The sequence below is a fragment of the Doryrhamphus excisus genome, linkage group LG22, assembly GCF_037039965.1.
Source record: "Doryrhamphus excisus strain RoL-2023G ecotype Guam linkage group LG22, RoL_Dexc_Guam_v1.1, whole genome shotgun sequence".
Taxonomy (NCBI): domain Eukaryota; kingdom Metazoa; phylum Chordata; class Actinopteri; order Syngnathiformes; family Syngnathidae; genus Doryrhamphus; species Doryrhamphus excisus.
In genome coordinates this window covers 3,120,601-3,141,390 of record NC_136378.1, presented here as the reverse complement: position 1 = coordinate 3,141,390, position 20,790 = coordinate 3,120,601, and the positions used below count along the sequence as shown (strand labels likewise).

Here is a 20,790-nt window from a genome sequence, read left to right as displayed (position 1 = left end):
TTAAAATTCACTTATCACGGTCTTGAAGAACAGCTGTCACTACAGTTCACTTTTAAAAGGTATTAGTACACACTCATCAAGTCTGACAGAAGATTGTGCAAACCCAATAAAAACTCAGCCAACTAGAACAGCACCATGAATGCACCACCAGCCAAAGCTAATGAACGCCTTCCATTTCAAATTGTATAGGAAATAAGGGGTCGTCCCACAATGTAAATTACACTCTTTCCTACGTTGTAGGGAACAAGCCAAATGGATCAAAGTCAGCATCTCCCACACACTGGCCTGATTGAGAAAGTACTACTGCTGTCACAATAAGAGCTCGGAACATATTTAAAGACTCCAACACGCAGGTGGAGTTCAAGAATTGTTGGTTTGAAGCACTCATCTACAGAAAGTGACAGGCACACATACATACAAACACACCACGTACCTGGAGGACAGGCGCAGTCTTGGGCAACATCTCGAGTTGATCGCATCTTTGGCATGAGCACCATGACTTTCTGCAGACATAGAACATGACATTGTAAGACATGAACATGCAGTATAAAGGTATGAAAATATTCCATATAAAGCAAATATTCCTTATATGTTTTAATATTAATTGTTTCTTGGGTCTAACGGTGAAAATAATCAACTTTCTGGTTTGCAAACACCAACATAAAATAGTTCAAATATCCCTAAAAGTCCCAATCAGAAGTCTCCATCTTCTACTATTAAATGTACCGTAATGGCAGTGGTTTCCAATCACGTCATTTAGCGTCTATCATCAGTGGTTAATCGCAGTTAATCGCAGTTTAAACCATTTAAACTAATCGTCCAAATGCAAGTCCGCTTGTTCCCCAGAGGATATCCCTTTTAATTGGGCCGCAATTACCAGAAAACTGCCGGCATTAAGCGTGCGTAAAGTACGCCATTTTTACACACAGGCTCATCCAAAAAGAGTCTTTTGGCTGAGGTATACAAGTACCTCTTCCACGAGTTTCCCCACGGAGGAGCTCAACTCAGGCACCAGGCTCCCATCCTCGTGGAGGAAAGCCCCAAGCGGCGGGTGGAAGGCGGGCGCTCGGTCCAGTACCATCTGGAGTCGCTGCTCCAGCCGGTGGGTCTTGACGCTCATGAGGAGACACACGCTTATGGAGCACAGGGACAGCAGGATGCACACGGCGACGGGGAGACCCGGAGGCCACCGGTAGAGTGCGGGTTTAGGTGCGCACTGACACGCAGAAGACTTGCCGTCTCCAGTTGGGTCGCCCAAAGACTCCATGACCTGAAATCCTGTTTTGGAGGTTTAAAAGTCAAAAGGTAATGGCGGTCCTTTAAGTAAACGTCAGTCATCCACAGTCAGCCGGTTCTTGCTCTTCGAAGCTCGGCAGTGCGCACTGGTTTTACGCCGCCAACAGATGCTTTGGATGCGGATCCACAAGAGCGAAGCGAGGCTTGCGGAGTTCTGCTTTGTGTGTTGAGCAACTACCAATGCATCCAATTGTTTGCCTCATTAAAAGTTGCATGTTCAACTTCGGATAAGACCGCCCCCTGACCACGTGGGGTAGGGCGGATTGACAGCTCATAGGTACAGCCGATTGGCCAGGACATGATTGCTTATTACAAAACAGCCACGCCCAATTAAGTCGTTCTCATTTAAGGTACTTGCATACGTTTACCGTATTTGTTCTACTACAAGAGCAGTGATATATTGTCTATCAAATCTTAACTTGTTTCCTTTAAACTTTTGTCTTTCAAGGGGGCTTCATGCTGCGTTTTGGTGCCCCCCACTGGATTGACCAGACAACTGCATGTAAAAAAAAATTAAAAAAACATGAGGTATCCATTAGTAATTATCATTTATTGAGAAAACAAATGAGACCCCCAAAAATATATAATAAAATCTATGTACACAGATATTCCGCCTCATAACTTTTTACAATACAACGCTGCTGATACAAAGGCAATACAGTTTAACAGTCAAGACCAACCCATTATAAAGGGACTGTACAATAGAAAAACATGATTTGAACCATCCACAGGCTGTACTTTGGCATATGGCAAATATACAAAGCAGACAGAAATATCCAATGATTGACATGTCAATGAATATTCTTGGCCAAGGACAAGGGTACAGCAATGCAGGGCTGAGGACTGATACAGTCTGCGTACGTTCACCTCTCCCGGAGAGTGAGGACGTTGAGGCTGGGGCTGAGCCATCCTTTTGGAAAATGGCGTCAGACGATAAATACGTTTCAGTGTTTTTTGGTGTTGCTACTGCTTGCGCTGCTGCTGCTGTCTTGGTAGCAGGAGAAAAATTGGTGTTGGAGGGCCTTGTCCAGGGTGATGCGCTTTGCTGGGTCGTATTCCAACAACTTCTCCAGAAGGTCAAACAGCTGCTGGTGGTCTTCATTTTGCGAAACCATGTAACGCTATTTGTAGGGATAAGAACAAATATATGGATACTTCCTTGTGCTTAAATGCAAAATGTAGCTACAAGCGCAAAAATAGGATCAAAAACAGAAAGGAATGTTTCCCCCTATGTTGAATTCTTAGATTCCAAATGACAATATTAGATTCTCTTAGATGTACAATGCCTCAATGTGACATCACAGCACATCCAGTTGACCCAATGCTACTTACATAGTGGGGAAGTGGCCAATTAACATAAAATGTTTAAGGTTGTTGCCCAGCCATGCTGGCGTCAGTGTGGTATCAAATATCATTCATTTTTGGAAGAGGGTATGTAAAACCATGGAGAGGATTTTAGGTTAGAGTGTGACTTTTTCATGTGAGACATTGTATCTGGGCCACCTGGTGGGAGACTCTTAAGAAAAGATAGGTATTTTTTGTATAAAATTCATGTTGGTAGCAGGTAAAAAAGCCATTACCAAAAAATGGCTTCTTCCAAGACCCCCGGTACTGGAGGACTGGCTTTGTGTGATGAGCACAATATATGATATGGAACTATTGACACATAGATTGAAGACTGAAGAAGACATATGTGGAGAAAAATGGGTGAAATGGACACTGTTCACGGACAAAAATCAAGGAAATGACTCAAATTGCACCATGGCAGGGAATGTGTGACAGCCAAATTGTGTCATGTGTATGTTTAGAGTGTGTTTGTAATGCTGTTGACGTTTTGTTTAAGAAATATAAAAATAAAGTATAAAAAAAAATGTTTAAGGTTGGCGGGCCTGATAGCATATTTCATGCTGGTGCCATCAACTCATCCAGTGGTTTGTTCATATAAACAAAACATAAAATATACCAATACCGATAAATATAGGTTTGCAGTAGTATTTCAAATTTTAACAAGTGTGCATGACTGAAAAGAACCACTGTGCTAAGCAATACAGAGAAACTTAGTGTGGGTATTGTGTACTGTTTTGTTAGTATCAACAACTGGTGGTTAAAGACGCTTTCTCACCCTGAGTGGTTTGCAGTGCTTCCGGACGTATCTGCCGGCTGAGCTGTCGACATCCCAGTCCAGCTTGCTACGGTGGACATACCGCTGTTTTCTGTACAATAACAATTAGTCATCATTGTTATAAAGTGTTGGGTATTTGTTTAAAGTTACACATTTTCCTCTCCATTACCTGCTTTTATGAAGGAGACTGGTAGGAATGGGGCCCAGGACCCTCTCCATCATAGCCAGGTGCTCCTTGCTGTCATGAGTCTGAAGGGGAAAACAAACCAACATAGTAAAACGCGTTCATGTGGAATATTCCATCTATGCACCATAATTCCACAAACCTGGAAAAGAGTTGAACCAAGGTAGTATTCAATGAGGATACAGCCCACGCTCCAGACATCGCAGGAATGATCCCAGCCGAGATCTGAAAGACAACATATCCACTTAACAAAATCGTCTCACTAAAAGAAAAGTTCAGTGTTATGTAGAGCGCCACGCACCTAAAATGACTTCGGGGGCCCGGTAGTGACGCGTGGACACCACAGATGTATGATGCTCGTGTTCGTATGTGGCATTTCCAAAATCCACAATTTTTATATCCGGTCTCTTCAATGTCCGTTCATCTCGTTTCTAGGGATGGTGACAATACAAGGTTACGTTGGTAAAACTACATTAAGACGAAGCCTTCAAATAATAAATAAATAATAAGCCAAAGCATGTTTACCTTTGAAGAATTGTACTCTAGCTCATATTCTGAATCAATGAACAGAATATTCTCAGGCTTCAGGTCCGTGTGAGTCAGCTTATGTTTATGGAGAACTAAAAAAGGGATGAGTAAAATACCTCAATTAGTACCAGTGGGAGGAAAGGCAAAAATACATAAATTAAAGGGAAATAAACACTCATAAAATCATCAAAGTGTCTCCACTAACTCACATTTGACAGCACGGATGATCTGGTAGGCCATTCGTCTGATGTGCTCGATGGGGAACGGCTGGAAGTTGTTCTCCTTGAGGAAATCGTAGGTGCTGAGGCCAAGCAGCTCAAAGGCGATGCAGATATGACCGTGATAGTCAAACCAGTCCAACATGTGAACACAAGCACTATTGCGTGGGCGGAGGGAAAAAACGGAATTAGAAATATCTAGTTTGTCATAGTTCCAAACCAATTACTGTTATGTGTAAATACTTACTATCTGCTCTGAGCGTCGAGAGACTTGAGCTGTTCCAGCACAGCTACCTCAGACTTTGCTGCGTCTCGGTAGCGTTCAATGTTTTTAATAATCTTCAGAGCCACTTGAGCACCGTTACTAACAAACAAGCAAAATGTTAAAACTCTGACATGAGAAATAAAATGAAAAGAAGTGATATCAGTTCTTACTTGAGGTGATCAATGCACTCAACCACCTTCCCAAAGGCACCCTCTCCAAGAGTACTCACAATCTCATCTATACAAGATAGGGGGAGATAAGTTAGAAACAAAGCACTGATGTGTGAAACACTGCCTTGTGGCTGCTTCACTGCACTGTGTAGCTATTAACTATTTAATCTGGCTTGAGAATAATGTCATAAAAGTCAATGTTTAATGTTACACGTGCAGTAGCAAACCTATTCTAGTATGTCATCTAATGACAAAATATATGTATATCTATCAAATGTTTAGAAATAAAGACCAGACAAGAGTGTGAGAGAAACAAAATGTGAACAACAGTAGAAAAAAAGTGTATATTCTATACATCTCGCTTTCAGCATGTCTCCATTGTGATAGATGAGGTGACCCTCGTCATCATCCTCAACACTCCTGGATCTTTTCCTGCTCCTGCGGCGATGGCTCCTCCTCTGCATCGGAACCGCCGCAATCCGCCATCACATCAATAACCCATCAGTCAGCCAGCACCAGGCCACCACAACGCGACATCGTCATTCATTCAACCAGGCCAAGGGGGGAGGTGAGGGGTGGACAGTTTCGGCCCGTTCAGTAACACCGCCAGGCGATTGGACGGAGCAGCAAATTCAAATTCAGCCCCATCGAGAAATTGGGCGCCAGCCACCACATAGTGTGCGTTACAGAAGAAAAACATGGCAACAAGATTTTCAGATGAGAGACTTTCTCAAAGTAGTACAGGAAAAAACTGAACTTGAGTGTAAACAGTCTTCTACATGTATGTATGTCTTGCAATACAGCTTCATTCATTCTTCTATAGTTCATAAAAAACATTAATATTAGATCCCCTTCCACTACAATCCCCATGTTCCTAAATTTTCAGTACTAGAAATCATTTCAGTATGAAACATAAGGTGTTAGCATTGGCTAAACACCAGAGATAATGACCCTGATGATTGTTTGTGGTAGACAGAAGAAGAAGTGGATTGGAAAGGAAGTTACCCGTACCGAGGAGGACCGGTGGCGAGAATGACTACGCCTGTGTCGTCTGTCTCTATGTCTGCTTCGCCTGCTCCTGTGACTGCGGCCGCTGAGCCCGCTACGTCCGGACGACTTGCTGTAATGGTGCCAGTCACGATCCCGGTCCTTGAAGGCACAATAACGGCTGTCTTCCGCACAGGCCGTGTCCAAACTGTAGTCCTGGTTGTGCTTCCCGCGTGACTCAAGACTGTGGTTTAAACTGCGGTTCTCCAGGAAGAGGCTGTGACGTAAACATTCCACAAAAAATTTAAAAAAAAGTGGGTCATAAACTGAAAATTGCGGAATATTATTAAGGAATATTTACCCATCATTAGTCTTGTGGTGTCTGTGTGTTCTTCTGTGCTTGTTTTCTCGTTCGCTACTGTGCGAATCCCGCATCTTCCGCTTGCGATAGTCCATTCTTTCCTCCCAGCTGTACTCGTCAAGCCAAACACCCGGGGAGTACAAAGTTGTACAATGGCGCATCTACAAAAGACGTGACATGTTTTGGTCAAATTCTGACAAAAACAAAACAGAATACTTGATTAATGATGGAAATGCGGTAGGAACACCAGTGGTGGAACATTGGCGCCATCTAGCGGCAAAACTATATAGCATTATTAGAGCTAAAGATATGCATAATGACATCACATGTAATTGTTAAAGCCATAAACACATACACAATTACATAACATATTACAAAGCTAAGCAGTAATTGTAAGCGGAGACAAAAAACAATAGTACTTGCAAAACAAACTTATTTTGAGGTGATTATTGAGTGAAAATAAGCTTAAGAACCATTTGTCTAAATTGTATGAAATTTTAAAAATTGACGCATAAGCATAAATACTCATCAACAGCAACATAACGGTAAACGATATTATATCAAGATAAAAATTAAACAAAAAGCATCTTCACGGCTATTCAGAGTACATGCTATTTGTTTTCCCGAAGGCCGCCATGTTCTATTGCACATTGTCTTCAAATACATTAAATTACAAAATACGATCACTCATTAGACTTGTGATATTTTGTAGTAACTTAAGAAATAAACACTAGCGCCAATACGAAGATACTTCAATGTTGTTTGGAACTGGTTTGAACCGGATCACGGCTGAGGTACAACGAACTAGGCCTAAGCTACCGAGCATAAAAAGACTCCCACAAGCGAACAAACGTGGTTAGTGTTCCTTAAATGATAGAAGACTACACTTAATATTCAAACTATCAACAGTAAGCATTGTGAAAACGATCCCAAAATTGTGACTTAAAGCAATATTCGACGTTAGAATTAGCTTATTTACCGTGAGAAAGAGCCGCCATGTTGGGGCCTGTCGTCGTAGATTGGAGAAGCTAACGGGCTAAATTTAGCATTCATACGCAGAATATACCACACGTTTCTTTTGTGAATAAATTAGCTCTTAAAAACCACACAGATATCTATCTCACCTCCTTAAATTGGACGCGATGTTCCAGGAATTCACCTAGCCGTGCTGCAGAAACAATATTTGCGTAAATCTATTCGACGAAGCTCTGTCAAATATGGCGAATGCTGTGGAACACCACTGAACGGTTTTTTTTTTTTTGGTCAAGTGACACACAAAACCCCGCCCATTAGAACTACATATTTGTGCCCTGAGTTTAACCTTCCAGGTACTTGTGTATACATCATTACAGTAGTTTTATGTTATCAAGTATGTAATAATGTTTTATAAGATTGCCATTTTACAGTATAATACGAAACAGGTTAACAAACGGGGTTTTATTAAAAACTGGGTTGCGCAACGTCTCCTTAAAAACAAAATTCAGGACTTTTTTACGATATTTCCAGTCGGCGTTACCTTGTGGGTAAAACATGGCCGCTCCCCGGTTGACAGCAAGGAAACACGCCACCTCTGCTACATTGAAATACTAAAATTATTAAAAGTTTAACGTGCCAGAAGACATCCTTGAAGGTGTGCACATAACCCGAAGAATGTTGGAAAACGACGCACAGGAAAGCGTGGCTGGTAAGACCCTTTCACGGTCAGTGATTGTCGAACTACTGGCAAAGAATTTCCACAAACTGCCCGACATTGACCAGAAGCTCTTCATGTACGGACCAATGTATCTGGGCGGAAATGGTGGCTTGGCAGGGCTGATAGCAAACAGCTTGTATCGCCGTGCCCTGAACGTCACACAGGCACCCATCACCTCCAGCCTGCCGATGGCGGTGCTGCCCTTTGTGACGACTTACGCCCTCTACAACGCCACAGTGACCAGCCCGCTCCTATCAGGGGATCTCCAATGCCCGAGCTGCGTGCTGTTGAGAGGCACACTTGTGGGTGTAGTCGGAGGCGCCGTGTACCCCATTATTCTGGCCTTACCCGTCAACATTGGCCTCGCAACCAGGTACAACACGGCGCCCTTGCCGGAGAAGGGAAACCTCATCCGGTTTTGGATAGACCTCTCCAAACCGATCCTGAGGAAGATGAGAGCGGTTATGGTCATCCAGGCATTTTTTGGGACTTTCCTCAGTTCCAGGAACTTTGAAAGTTACACCAAATTAGCTAAAATCACATTTGACTCACAAGGAGAAGACCTACAAGACTGAAATGTGGGGTAAATTTTTGCAATTAATGTTTAGATACGTCATTTACAAAAACAAGCATAATTTAGGTTCATAAAGAGTATGTTATTAAAAAAAACAACAGTTTTATCTATGGAAAATACATCCTGTACTTGCAAATGATGTGTAATTTATAAAAATGTGGCATAAATTTACAAAATTGCCAGTGTAAGATTATAACAATGGAATATTAACTGCTTAAAAATGATGCCTTCACTTGACACTAGATTGCAGCTATTGTTTTCCCCCCAATATGAGGAGGATATTGATTCAAATGTTATGCTTCTTGTGTCCTAATGATGTTATAGCTCTACTAAATTTAAATAATCATATTCAAATTAATGCAAATGTATATTTGCTGACTTGCTTTTCTCAGGATATTTTTGACTTATTAGAAATGAATCATGGTGTGAATAAAAACAAGACAAACAACTAAGCATGGCTTACTTTTATTAAAGGTTTTTAGGAACACATATTTTGCAGTGATGCTGGGATCATAAAGGTTTCATTTTCAACACCGAGCGCATCGATTCTTAAAATAGCATTGTTGACATGAATCAAATTGATGTTTTATAGGCGATTGTCATCGGATAACATGAAGAAAATACGGTCATGGCGTGTCGGATGTTATATCTGTGGCTTCCGCTTTATTCCTTATTTGTTACAGGGAAAGGTAATGGATGAATAGGAGAAGGTGCTTCTTCGGAGAAAAAAAATACTGACATCAAGCTATTATAGTGATAAATGCTTCTAATTACATCAGTTTTGCACATTTTTCCAAATACGTCACCCTCAAAGAACCCCGAAAGCATTAAAAAAAAAACTATCACCTCACAATAAGATGGACCTGACTTGTTATGACGACCAGTAAATTCATAATATGGCACAATTTCCCATTTCACATCTTGCAAAAATAGCCAATAACAATGTGACCCTTGAAGAAATAACCCTTTATAACATGCTGTATTACTTCATATCCAGTAAAGGAAAAAAAAACACACAAAAACAATACATCTGCCAACACAGAAATCTCCATAAATATAATAAAAACTGAACATCAGTCAAAAAAGAGAGAACTTCCTGAGGAGCAGAAAGATGACAAGATGGAGGAAGGGGTGAATATACACACTTGGGACACTTGGTTGCTAAATAAAAGTGTACTTCTCTTTCATTCATGGCACGATATACATCTTAAAAGGAGTAAACACTTTTTGCAACAGCTCATATTCCCTAAATCCTGCAAAATAAAATACAATAAATAATAATAATAATAATAAAAACAGATGTGGATAGCACATACAGTAATTCCTTCAGTAGAACTATAATAAAAGTAAACAGCTAATAACGGGCTAGCCAGCGCCCTTCACATCATGATAATGTAAAGAAAGGTCAAAAAGGAATCGAGAGAGCGAAGAAGCAAATTAAAAAAAAAAAAAAAAAAAATGATGTTATGAAGTGGTTTTCCCTGTAACTGGAACTCTCCATGGTAGTAAACATGTCTTCATAGAGTAAACACATATCCTTATCATGGTATTATATCATAATTTGTTCAGTAGCTTCATTTTTTTTTCACATCACGTGTAGCGCCCCCCCCCCCCGCCATTCCCACCCCCCAACTCATCCTTCTCGATGAATCCTGTTCATCATTTTTTTTCTTCATAGAAAAACACCTAAGTACCAGCTCGGTTCCTTCACAGTTCGTTTATAGTGCAATGTGAGAACGTGCGCTCCCTTCGCTGGCCGCAGGGAAAAGCAGCGCCGTCTCTGCGTCTCATGTTTTTCCCAGAATGTTGGACCTGATGAAAAAAAGAAGATGCCCGCTCAGGGAATCGTGCTCTCGCTCGTTAATTTGCATGTTGAACTCACCTGAGTGCTTTCCACCTGTCCTTCTCGACCTGGTTCTCTGGACTCTCGCTCTCGTAGGATGCAAGGTAGAGTCCTGGGAAAGGAGAAGGAAGGAAGGACTTCATCGATTGAGATCCGATACAAGACTTCTATTTTGTAGTTTTATCTTGTTTAATATCTGGTTCTATGGTTACCATCACAATTTTCTTCATTGCCATTACTGGTATTTTTTTTTGTGGTGAAATGACAAAAAGAAAAACATCTGAAATTGCAACTCAGTGTTGTTAGCGCGCAGACCTCGCAGCTAGGAGACCAGGGTTCAATTCCACCCTCGGCTATCTCTGTGTGGATGTAGGTTAATTGGCAACTCCAAATTGTCCATAGGTATGAATGTGAGTGTGAATGGTTGTTTGTCTATATGTGCCCTGTGATTGGCTGGCCACCAGTCCAGGGTGTACCCCACCTTTCGAACAAAGACAGCTGGGATAGGCTCGAGCACCCCCTGCGACCCTTGTGAGGTTAAGCGGTAGAAAATGAATGAATGAATGAGTTCTCCTCCTATTTTGTGTGGAAGTGGTAACTTTTTGGCTTCTTATTTTGTCTTTCCCCACCCTTGGCCATCTCTCAGTGTTCTCCCAGTGCATGCATGGGTTTACTCCGGGTATTCCGGTTTCCACCCACATTCCAAAAACATGCTAGGTTAATTAGCGACTCCAAATTGTCCATAGGTATGAATGTGAGTGTGAATGGTTGTTTGTCTATATGTGCCCTGTGATTGGCTGGCCACCAGTCCAGGGTGTACCCCGCCTCTCAACCGAAGACAGCTGAGATAGGCTCCAGCACCCCCCACCGTGACCCTCATGAGGATAAGCGGTAGAAAATGAATGAATGAATGAGTTCTCCTCATATTTTGTGTGGAAGTGGTAACTTTTTGGCTTCTTATTTTGTCTTTCCCCACCCTCGCCCATCTTTGTGTGGAGTTTGCATGTTCTATCCATGCATGCGTGGGTTTTCTCCGAGTACTCCGGTTTCCTCCCACATTCCAAAAACATGCTAGGTTAATTAGCCACTCCAAATTGTCCATAGGTATGAATGTGAGTGTGAATGGTTGTTTGTCTATATGTGCCCTGTGATTGGCTGGCGACCAGTCCAGGGTGTACCCCGCCTCTCGACCGAAGACAGCTGGGATAGGCTCCAGCACCCCCCACCGCGACCCTTGTGAGGATAAGCGGTAGAAAACAAATGAATGAATGAGTTCTCCTCATATTTTGTGTGGAAGTGGTAACTTTTTGGCTTCTTATTTTGTCTTTCCCCACCCTCGGCTCTCTTTGTGTGGAGTTTGCATGTTCTCCCCGTGCATGCGTGGGTTTTCTCCGAGTACTCCGGTTTCCTCCCACATTCCAAAAACATGCTAGGTTAATTAGCGACTCCAAATTGTCCATAGGTATGAATGTGAGTGTGAATGGTTGTTTGTCTATATGTGCCCTGTGATTGGCTGGCCACCAGTCCAGGGTGTACCCCACCTCTCGCCCGAAGACAGCTGGGATCCAGGACCCCCGGCAACCCTTGTGAGGATAAGCGGTAGAAAATGAATGAGTTCTCCTCCTATTTTGTGTGGAAGTGGTAACTTTTTGGCTTCTTATTTTGTCTTTTCCCCAAGCGTTAAAAAAAAAAAAAAGAGTAATTTCCTTTCCACTACTGCTTTTTACTGGAGTGCCTATGAGCAGGGACTAACCATCCTCGCTGAAGATGGGGGCAGTGTGGAGGTAGTGTAGGATGGCCTGATCCTTCTCAAAGGGACACTCCATCTGCTTCCAGGTGATGAATTCCCCAACCTGCCTTCCCAGTTCCAGAAATTTCTTTAAAAAGGAAAGAAGTTTGTTATTGTTATTAATATTATTATCGATACGTAGCATGATTAGCATTTTTCACTGATGCTGACGCTAAACGGTTGCGTCTCACCTCAAAGTTGACGTGGCCGTTGGGCAAGCGATTGGCGCATCCTTCGTTCAGGAAGTAAATGTCTTTAATGAGGAGGCTGAAGAAAGGAATCACGATCTGAGGACGGGAGAAAAAAAACCAAGACGAGGATCATAGAATCGTAGATCATAGAATCGTAGATCATAGAATCGTAGATCATAGAATCGTAGATCATAGAATCGTAGATCATAGAATCGCAGCGACGCATCACTACCTTTTCTCTGTTGCTGTTGGCCGTCTGAGAGCGATGAGCGGCGCCCCTCAGGGCGGTCCTGTAGTTGTAAAAGTTTCCTGTCGGATCCATTTGATGCTGTCAAAAAAAAAAATGTTATGACGTTGTACATAATCGGGGTGGGGGGGGGGGGGAGGGGGGTGGCTACCGTTACCTCCAAAATGAAGAACTTGGCCGTCTTGGCTTTGCCCCAAGTTTTCTTCAGTCTGGACACTGGACTCATGTTCATTCCAGCTGAAAGGGGGGAGGGGGGGTTGGTATGATTTGAATTATTCAAGCAATTGAATGGAGCATACGGTTAGCGTGGACTCACAGATGATCGCCATGAGTGAGTTGAAGTTTCCGATGTTGAAACACTCTCTCGCCACATCGATGAAGAACTCGATGACCAGGGCTCTCTGCTTCTTCTTCGCAGGCTGCAACGACAGCGAGGGACATCATCGCACACGGTGATATCATACGAGGCGATATCGGTTCTGAATTGTATAAAGGACTCAGTGGTTAAAGTGATGGGCATGCATTTATATATTCCACCACCAGGGGGCGATGGAGCTTTGTGATAGTTTTATTGGTGTAAGAGCAGAAAACCTTATGAAAGACAAAATTTATGTATTTTATTCATTCATTCATTTTATACCGCTTATCCTCACAAGGGTCACAAGGGGTGCTGGAGCCTATCCCAGCTGTCTTGGGGTGAGAGGCAGGGTACAATCTGGACTGGTGGCCAGCCAATCACAGAGCACATATAGACAAACAACCATTCACACTCACATTCATACCTATGGACAATTTGGAGTCGCTAATTAACCTAGCATGTTTTTGGAATGTGGGAAAAAAACGGAGTACCCGGAGAAAACCCACGCATGCACGGGGAGAACATGCAAACTCCACACAAAGATGGTTGAGGGTGGGGAAAGACAAAATAAGAAGCCAAAAAGTTACCACTTCCACACAAAATAGGAGGAGAACTCATTCATTCATTCATTTTCTACCGCTTATCCTCATGAAGGTCGCAAGGGGGGTGCTGGAGCCTATCCCAGCTGTCTTGGGGTGAGAGGCAGGGTACACCCTGGACTAGTGGCCAGCCAATCACAGGGCACATATAGACAAACAACCATTCACACTCACATTCATACCTATGGACAATTTGGAGTCGCTAATTAACCTAGCATATTTTTCGAATGTGGGAGGAAACCGGAGTACCCGGAGAAAACCCACGCATGCACGGGGAGATGGCCGAGGGTGGGGAAAGACAAAATAAGAAGCCAAAAAGTTACCACTTCCACACAAAATAGGAGAAGAACTCATTCATTCATTCATTTTCTACCGCTTTTCCTCACAAGGGTCGCGGGGGTGCTGTCTTGGGGTGAGAGGCGGGGTACACCCTGGACTGGTGGCCAGCCAATCACAGGGCACATATAGACAAACAACCATTCACACTCACATTCATACCTATGGACAATTTGGAGTCGCTAATTAACCTAGCATGTTTTTGCAACGTGGGAGAAACCCATGCCGAGGGTGGGATTGAACTCGGGTCTCTTAGCTGTGAGGTCTGTGCGCTAACCACTCGACCACCGTGCAGCCATATAGGAAATATTCAACAAATATTTTCTTGTATAATGAAATAAGTGTCAAGATGGAGTCAATTAGCAGCGGACCGACATCCATGACTCACCATGCAGATCTCCGTGGCAACCAGGTAACACAGTCTGTTGAACCATCTGACATATGCCTCCAGGTTGGAGGTTTTCTTCTTCTGCTCGCTGAAGCACGGTTGCTGATGATGCACACACAAACACCAATCAAAATCCAAGCTAGTCGTGCTTCCATTGGGAATTCCTCTAATGCTAATTAGCTTCCTGTCTACAGGATGACCCCCCTGCGCGAGTGTAAATGACAAAAGACAGCGGCAGGCTGAGAGTAGAAATGAGACGATCGATGGCGTGAGGATAAACATTCAGGGCTACTGGGACTGAAAGTGAAAGAAAACCACAGTGAATGAGTGACAGCCGAGAGTGAAAGGATTCGTTTGATTCGTTTGATTCGGATTGGTGATATCGCAGATGAATGACACTTTGCTGGTTGTGACCTTCACAGCGTTGCCTGTGTGTCCATTTTTAGGGAAAAATTGCTTGCTACCTCCTGCATATGTATTTTGTTATTAAAATACATATTAGCAGTTTTAATACAAAGGGAACTATTATACTTTTTACAACGTTTTAACCTATAAATGTCGTTAGAATGTTATATTCTTGTTTTAAACCAACCAATTTTCAGATAATGAGATTTGAAAGAAATTTGGGACGGCTCGGAATGCTAGCTTCCTGTGATGTCACAGTGAGCCAGACTTCCTAATATGGGCATGCCGTATGTGAAATAAATTAAAAACAGATTCAAGGAAATACAGCTGGAATGGGTGCTGATTCTGGAAGCTCTAGAAAGATCCCTGTTGTTCGCTGCACTATAGTCCACAACTCAGTAGAAAAGCATCAAAAATTTAAAATAAAACTTTATTGTTATTGCTTATGTCACTGTTACAGTGCGACAAAACACAGTTAGCATCCAACCAGAAGTGCTAATTTATAAATACCATATAAGTAAATAAACGAAGAAATAAAATAAAGCTGTAAAATGACATATATATGTACAAACTATAACAAGCTATGACTATGATACGGTGTGGATTATATACAGGGATATAAATATAAATATATATGAACGTGACAAGATATAATAGAGCATAATAGGAAATGATAATACATTTTTGAAATTATTTGTACAAATTACTGTTTACACTGTTCGTATTTGATGTCATCTATTTATTCTCCACATTATTATTTATTATTTATTTATAATATAATAATAATAAATTATATAATATTAATAAATTATTATTATTATTTTATTATTATTATATAATATAATAATAATAATAACAACAATAAATTATTATTACTATTATTATTATTATATTATTTCAGTAGTTAAGGAAAATGATAATATACTACATTATTATATAATTATAATAATAACAACAACAACAATAAATTATTATTATGATTATTTTTATATAATATAATAATCATACTACGTTATTATGTGCAATTTACTGTTTACGCTGTACATTGTTGTTCATGTTTGATATCATATATTTATTCTCCACATTATTATTATTATTATTATTATTATTATTATTACAAACAGCAACAACGTATGGAAACATACCTGGGTCCCATCTAGCGGGTCTTTCTGTACAAAAGCTTGGACAAACTCTTCTGGTCCGATATGACTCAAATGTTCCTGAAAAAAAAAAACAACACACACACACACACAAATAGTCCCATTAATAATTCTTTCATTTCAGTAATGGAAGTTAATCAATAAGAGGAAGTAACGACTCATTGACGTGACCCGGTGGAATTGCATTTCCTCAAGAGTGGACGCAATATTCATTTATGAGAGCAATATTGGCAGTATTGCACACGAGGAAAGTGACCGCTTGTAACTCATCACATTCGCCTAATGAAACACACACACACACATATATGTGTCATAAAGGTTAGGCATGTCGTTACGTTAAGGAAATGAATGCAAGTCAATGAAATGTCCTCTGATGAATATGTGTCCGTTAGAGTGTGACGCTGTCACATCTAATACACTCACTGCAGTTTTAGCCCCGTTGTTTGATGCCGCGGGCCGCGTGAGTGACAAGCGGGGTGATGTCATCTCTCAGACAAGACTACACACACACACACACACACATATAGATGCTGACTCAGGGACTAATGCAAACACATAAAACACACCATGCCATGTCTAACGTGTCATTGCATTTGTCTCCTTTGTCCGCTTATTGGTGATAATATTTTTTATTTTTTATTTTTTATTTTTTATTTTTTATTTTTTATTTTTTATTTTTTATTTTTTATTTTTTATTTTTTATATCGAATGTCTCATTGTGCAACAATACTTCCCAACATCTCCACTTTCTATCTCCATGCCTGAACATGTGATGTTATCTAGGGATCGACCGATATGTTTTTTTTTGGAGTCGATACCGATACCGATTTTTTTCCATCACCGTCAGCCGATGGCCAATTTTGCTTGAGCCAATATTTGATGGCCGATACCGCTTTTGATCCCTCAATTTATATGAAAAAATGACAATGATTACAAATATTACAGGTCTCAAATTTAATAATAATAATAATAAATTATTATTATATTATTATATTATTAATTATTAATTATATTATTATTATAGTTATATTATTATATATAATATAATATATATAATATAATAATAATAATACTAACAACAACAATAAATTATTACTATTATTATTATTATTATTATATTATTTCAGTAGTTAAGGAAAATTATAATAATACATTATTATATAGTAATAATAAAAACAACAATAATAATTATTATGATTATTATTATATAATCTAATAATCATACTACGTTATTATTATGTGCAATTTACTGTTTACGCTGTGCATTGTTGTATCTATCTATCTATCTATTCATCTATAAATATGATTACAAAAATATTTTTTGAATGTTTTGTATTTGTATTTTTGTTTTTTTATCTAATAAATGATATTATATGTTTTTTTTACTGTTTACACTTCATGTCTTTTGAATGCCTTGTATTTGTATTTTCGTTTTTTAATCAAATAAATGATAGCAAATACTTTTTTTACTGTTTACACTTCATATCATGTCTTTTGAATGTCTTGTATTTTAGTTATTTTTGTTTGTTTTGTTTTTTTTTTACTAATAACAAACCATATTTAACCACAAAACAGTGATCATTTGACGACTGACTGTAAATCATGCCCCCCCCCCTCACTCCAATCATCCACCCACTGTTCCGTTTCCTCATCCATCCTCGTTATCGTCTCATTTCCTGACCCCCCCCCCCTTACCAGTTCCACGTGGGTGAGCTGCTGTGCCAAAGTGTAAGGGTCGTTGCAAATGGAGAGCATGTCCTTCTGTATGGGCGGAGGCTTGGTTTTGAAGGCCACGAGCTTGTCTGAGATGGAGGAGGCGTTGAGGGAGATCTTCACGATGCTTTCCTCCCCCTGACTCATCAAGGCCAGCCTCTGGCTCAGTTTCTGCAACACCTGGTTTAAGGTCTTCCAGTAGGCCTGCATGGAGAAGAACAACGAGGGAAGTAGTAGGTCTTAATTACGGTCAATGAATAATTGAGAAGTACTTTGTAGATCTACACCATAAGGTACACACTCAAAAAAAAACACTGTTCGGCACTGTTTGAAAAAAAAACATTTATTTAATTAAAATATTCATAAATCTGTGTACTAAATATTCCTAAATAAACATGAACATGAATATGCATGAAAGGCGTTGTGTTAGAAGCATTTAGACAGAAATATGTTCACTTATGAAGGAAAATAAACTAAAATAAAATAAAATAAAACAAAATAAAATTTAAAATAAAATAAAACAAAATAAAATCTAATAAAATTAAACAAAATTGAATAAAATAAAATAAAAAGAAATTTTAAATAAAATAAAATTTAAATAAAATAAAACAAAATAAAATATAATAAAATTAAACTAAATTGATTGAAATAAAATAAAATAAAATAAAATAAAATAAAATTAAAAATAAAATAAAACAAAATAAAATATAATAAAATTAAACTAAATTGAATAAAATAAAATAAAAAGAAATTTTAAATAAAATAAAATTTAAATAAAATAAAATAAAACAAAAAAAAATAAAATATAATAAAATTAAACTGAATTGATTGAAATAAAATAAAATAAAACAAAATAAAATTTAAAATAAAAACAAAACAAAATATAACAAAATGAAACTAAATGGAATAAAATAAAATGAAATTTTAAATAAAATAAAATTTAAATAAAATAAAATTTAAATAAAATAAAACAAAATAAAATATAATTAAATTAAACTAAATTGATTGAAATTTAAAAAAAAAAAAACTTAAACTATATTAGGAAAGCAGGAGGTGAACAAATGTAACGGTTACCGATTGTAAAAGTACCAGATGAAGGGGTAGGATTTAATAAGCTTTGCTTCTTCCTACTCCTTTTGGACATGTGGAACTGTGAACTGATTATGTGATGCATTCAATTGTAATCTGATGCATGTTCAAATGAAATTAAACCATTACCATTACCACTTATGTAATCTTTTTTTTTCAGATATTTTGCACAGAAACACTCAATTGCAGCAATGCAGTGAGTAAGTGTTTCGGTTCTCCCCCCCCGATGCTGGTCACAGAGGCTGCTGTGAGGTCAGTGTGTCTCACAAATGACCCGAGCTCTCACACACACACACACACACACACACACACACACACACACACACACACACACACACGTGACAGAAATAGCAGCACATTCATCACCGCCTGCTCTTCCCTTCTTCCAGTGCTCACATCCACTCCCTCCATCGTCCCGGGTCCTTCCGCTCAGACTCCTCTTTCTCTTTTACCTTTCCCCTTCTGTCCTCTGCAGCCCATCCCCCCCAGCGTTCTCCATCCATCTATCCCGTATCCATCCCATCCCGTCTCCCTTGAGGCTGCAGATAAAACCTCTCCTCTTCACATCCTTCCTTCCTCCCTGCCCTGCCATGCGAAGATTGTGTAACGCGGCGCTGTGGCTACTCAGCCTGACACAGTGGTCGTGATTTAGCAGAATTTAATTCCCCATCACTGCATTCTTCACTCAAGCTATGACATATATATATTTATATATATATCTTATGTAATAACGGCCGCGGCAACAATGTGGATGCAACTTGTGCCTCGCATTCCCAGAAGCATTCCCAAACAAAGTTTACCTCATCACAGGGAGCTATCCTATGAATGATGTCTTTAAGTAGTCCGACCATCTTCTCATCTTTGAAATCAGACGGGAACGTCTCCGTCCACTCGGTGAGCAGCTGCAGGATCTTGGGACCGAATTTGCGCACTTTTGCCTGCATGAAATGCATCATAAAGAAAAAGTGGTAAGGTATACACGGGGACATGTACTCCTAAAGTGTGCTGTGTTTTTTTTTTTTTTTTTAAGAGTGTGGTGCAGTGCTGACCGTATCCAGTGGGCTCTGGTCCAGCTGCTGCTGCTTGATGCACTGCTCACACACTCGGGCCAGCAGCTCCGGAGGAGGGATGAACAGACGGGCGCTCAGCAAGAACGTAAACACATAGGCTTTCTGGTAAAGGACACGAGGAGACAATTGCCATCATGTCAACAGGAGCACTACGAGACCTTTGGCAGGGGTTTAAACTCCATTTGGTTTGGGTATTTATTGTCTTAGATACATAAGGAATGTTTATTTATTATTCATTCATTCATTTTCTACCGCTTTTTCCTCACGAGGGTCGCGGTGGATGCTGGAGCCTATCCCAGCTGTCTTCAGGCAAGAGGCGGGGTACACCCTGGACTGGTGGCCAGCCAGCCAATCACAGGGCACATATAGACAAACAACCATTCACACTCACATTCATACCTATGGACAATTTGGAGTCGCTAATTAACCTAGCATGTTTTTGGAATGTGGGAGGAAACCGGAATACCCGGAGAAAACCCACGCATGCACGGGGAGAACATGGAAACTCCACACAGAGATGGCCGAGGGGAGGGAAAAGACAAAATAAGAAGCCAAAAAGTTACCACTTCCACACAAAATAGGAGGAGAACTCATTCATTCATTCATTTTCTACCGTGGGGGTTGTGGGGGGTGCTGGAGCCTATCCCAGCTGTCTTCGGGCGTGAGGCGGGGTACACCCTGGACTGGTGGCCAGCCAGCCAATCACAGGGCACATATAGACAAACAACCATTCACACTCACATTCATACCTATGGACAATTTGGAGTCACTAATTAACCTAGCATGTTTTTGGAATGTGAGAGAAATAGCAGCTGGGATAGGCTCCAGCACCCACCGCGACCCTTGTGAGGATAAGCGGTAAAAAATGAATGAATTAATGAATGAGTTCTCCTCCCATTTTGTGTGGAAGTGGTAACTTTTTGGCTTCATATTTTGTGTTTCCCCACCCTCGGCCATCTCTGTGTGGAGTTTGCATGTTCTCCTCATGTATGCATGGGTTTTCTCCGGGTACTCCGGTTTCCTCCCACATTCCAAAAACATGCTAGGTTAATTAGCGACTCCAAATTGTCCATAGGTATGAATGTGAGTGTGAATGGTTGTTTGTCTATATGTGCCCTGTGATTGGCTGGCCATCAGTCCAGGGTGTACCCCGCCTCTCGCCTGAAGACAGCTGGGATAGGCTCCAGCACGACCCTCGTGAGGA

At 40.4% G+C, this 20,790-nt stretch overlaps 4 protein-coding genes across 6 annotated transcripts in view; 1 reads left to right on the top strand and 3 right to left on the bottom strand.

The window, feature by feature from the left end:
• The window catches only part of col23a1b (collagen type XXIII alpha 1 chain b), a 149,432-nt gene extending 147,934 nt beyond the window's left edge, over window positions 1–1,498 (bottom strand). The window contains exons 1-2 of the mRNA XM_058063255.2: window positions 971–1,498; window positions 434–503 (exon numbers count right to left, since the gene is read on the bottom strand). Coding sequence (XP_057919238.2) covers window positions 434–503; window positions 971–1,267 — 367 coding nt within the window. The 5' untranslated portion in view covers window positions 1,268–1,498. The remainder of the gene's footprint in view (window positions 1–433; window positions 504–970) is intronic.
• Window positions 1,499–1,827: 329 nt separating this feature from the next.
• On the bottom strand, window positions 1,828–7,386 carry LOC131110287 (dual specificity protein kinase CLK4-like). The gene is made up of 13 exons (XM_058063242.2): window positions 7,256–7,386; window positions 6,132–6,292; window positions 5,795–6,047; window positions 5,139–5,241; window positions 4,784–4,850; window positions 4,596–4,712; window positions 4,340–4,506; window positions 4,128–4,222; window positions 3,904–4,033; window positions 3,745–3,827; window positions 3,588–3,667; window positions 3,419–3,509; window positions 1,828–2,417 (listed from the first exon to the last, which is right to left on the bottom strand). Exons 2-13 carry the CDS (start codon window positions 6,290–6,292, stop codon window positions 2,241–2,243), a joined length of 1,524 nt encoding a protein of 507 aa, XP_057919225.2. The 5' UTR covers window positions 7,256–7,386; the 3' UTR covers window positions 1,828–2,240.
• A 276-nt stretch (window positions 7,387–7,662) lies between these two features.
• On the top strand, window positions 7,663–9,485 carry tmem126a (transmembrane protein 126A). Its single transcript, XM_058063261.2, has one exon. The coding sequence runs from the start codon at window positions 7,782–7,784 to the stop codon at window positions 8,397–8,399; it is 618 nt and encodes a 205-aa protein (XP_057919244.2). The 5' UTR covers window positions 7,663–7,781; the 3' UTR covers window positions 8,400–9,485.
• A 545-nt stretch (window positions 9,486–10,030) lies between these two features.
• Window positions 10,031–20,790, bottom strand: part of LOC131110288 (ras-GEF domain-containing family member 1C-like) — a 37,954-nt gene continuing 27,194 nt past the window's right edge. For all 3 annotated transcript variants that reach the window (XM_078788318.1, XM_058063245.2, XM_078788319.1), the window contains exons 3-14: window positions 19,566–19,688; window positions 19,317–19,454; window positions 17,410–17,631; window positions 15,700–15,774; window positions 14,150–14,251; window positions 12,785–12,887; window positions 12,626–12,705; window positions 12,454–12,549; window positions 12,222–12,317; window positions 11,995–12,118; window positions 10,281–10,353; window positions 10,031–10,210 (exon numbers count right to left, since the gene is read on the bottom strand). In XM_078788318.1, the coding sequence (XP_078644444.1) occupies window positions 10,186–10,210; window positions 10,281–10,353; window positions 11,995–12,118; window positions 12,222–12,317; window positions 12,454–12,549; window positions 12,626–12,705; window positions 12,785–12,887; window positions 14,150–14,251; window positions 15,700–15,774; window positions 17,410–17,631; window positions 19,317–19,454; window positions 19,566–19,688 (1,257 nt within the window). In that variant the 3' untranslated portion in view covers window positions 10,031–10,185. The remainder of the gene's footprint in view (window positions 10,211–10,280; window positions 10,354–11,994; window positions 12,119–12,221; window positions 12,318–12,453; window positions 12,550–12,625; window positions 12,706–12,784; window positions 12,888–14,149; window positions 14,252–15,699; window positions 15,775–17,409; window positions 17,632–19,316; window positions 19,455–19,565; window positions 19,689–20,790) is intronic.

Bases quoted from the DNA above. Each gene is read 5' to 3' on its own strand.
- tmem126a (XM_058063261.2), top strand. From the start codon at position 7,782: ATGTTGGAAAACGACGCACAGGAAAGCGTGGCTGGTAAGACCCTTTCA.
- LOC131110287 (XM_058063242.2), bottom strand. From the start codon at position 6,292: ATGCGCCATTGTACAACTTTGTACTCCCCGGGTGTTTGGCTTGACGAG. The intron at 4,507-4,595 runs GTAAGTATTTAC...CCCACGCAATAG, and splicing joins CTCGACGCTCAGAGCAGATA to TGCTTGTGTTCACATGTTGG. The intron at 3,828-3,903 runs GTGCGTGGCGCT...GTTGTCTTTCAG, and splicing joins GGCCCCCGAAGTCATTTTAG to ATCTCGGCTGGGATCATTCC.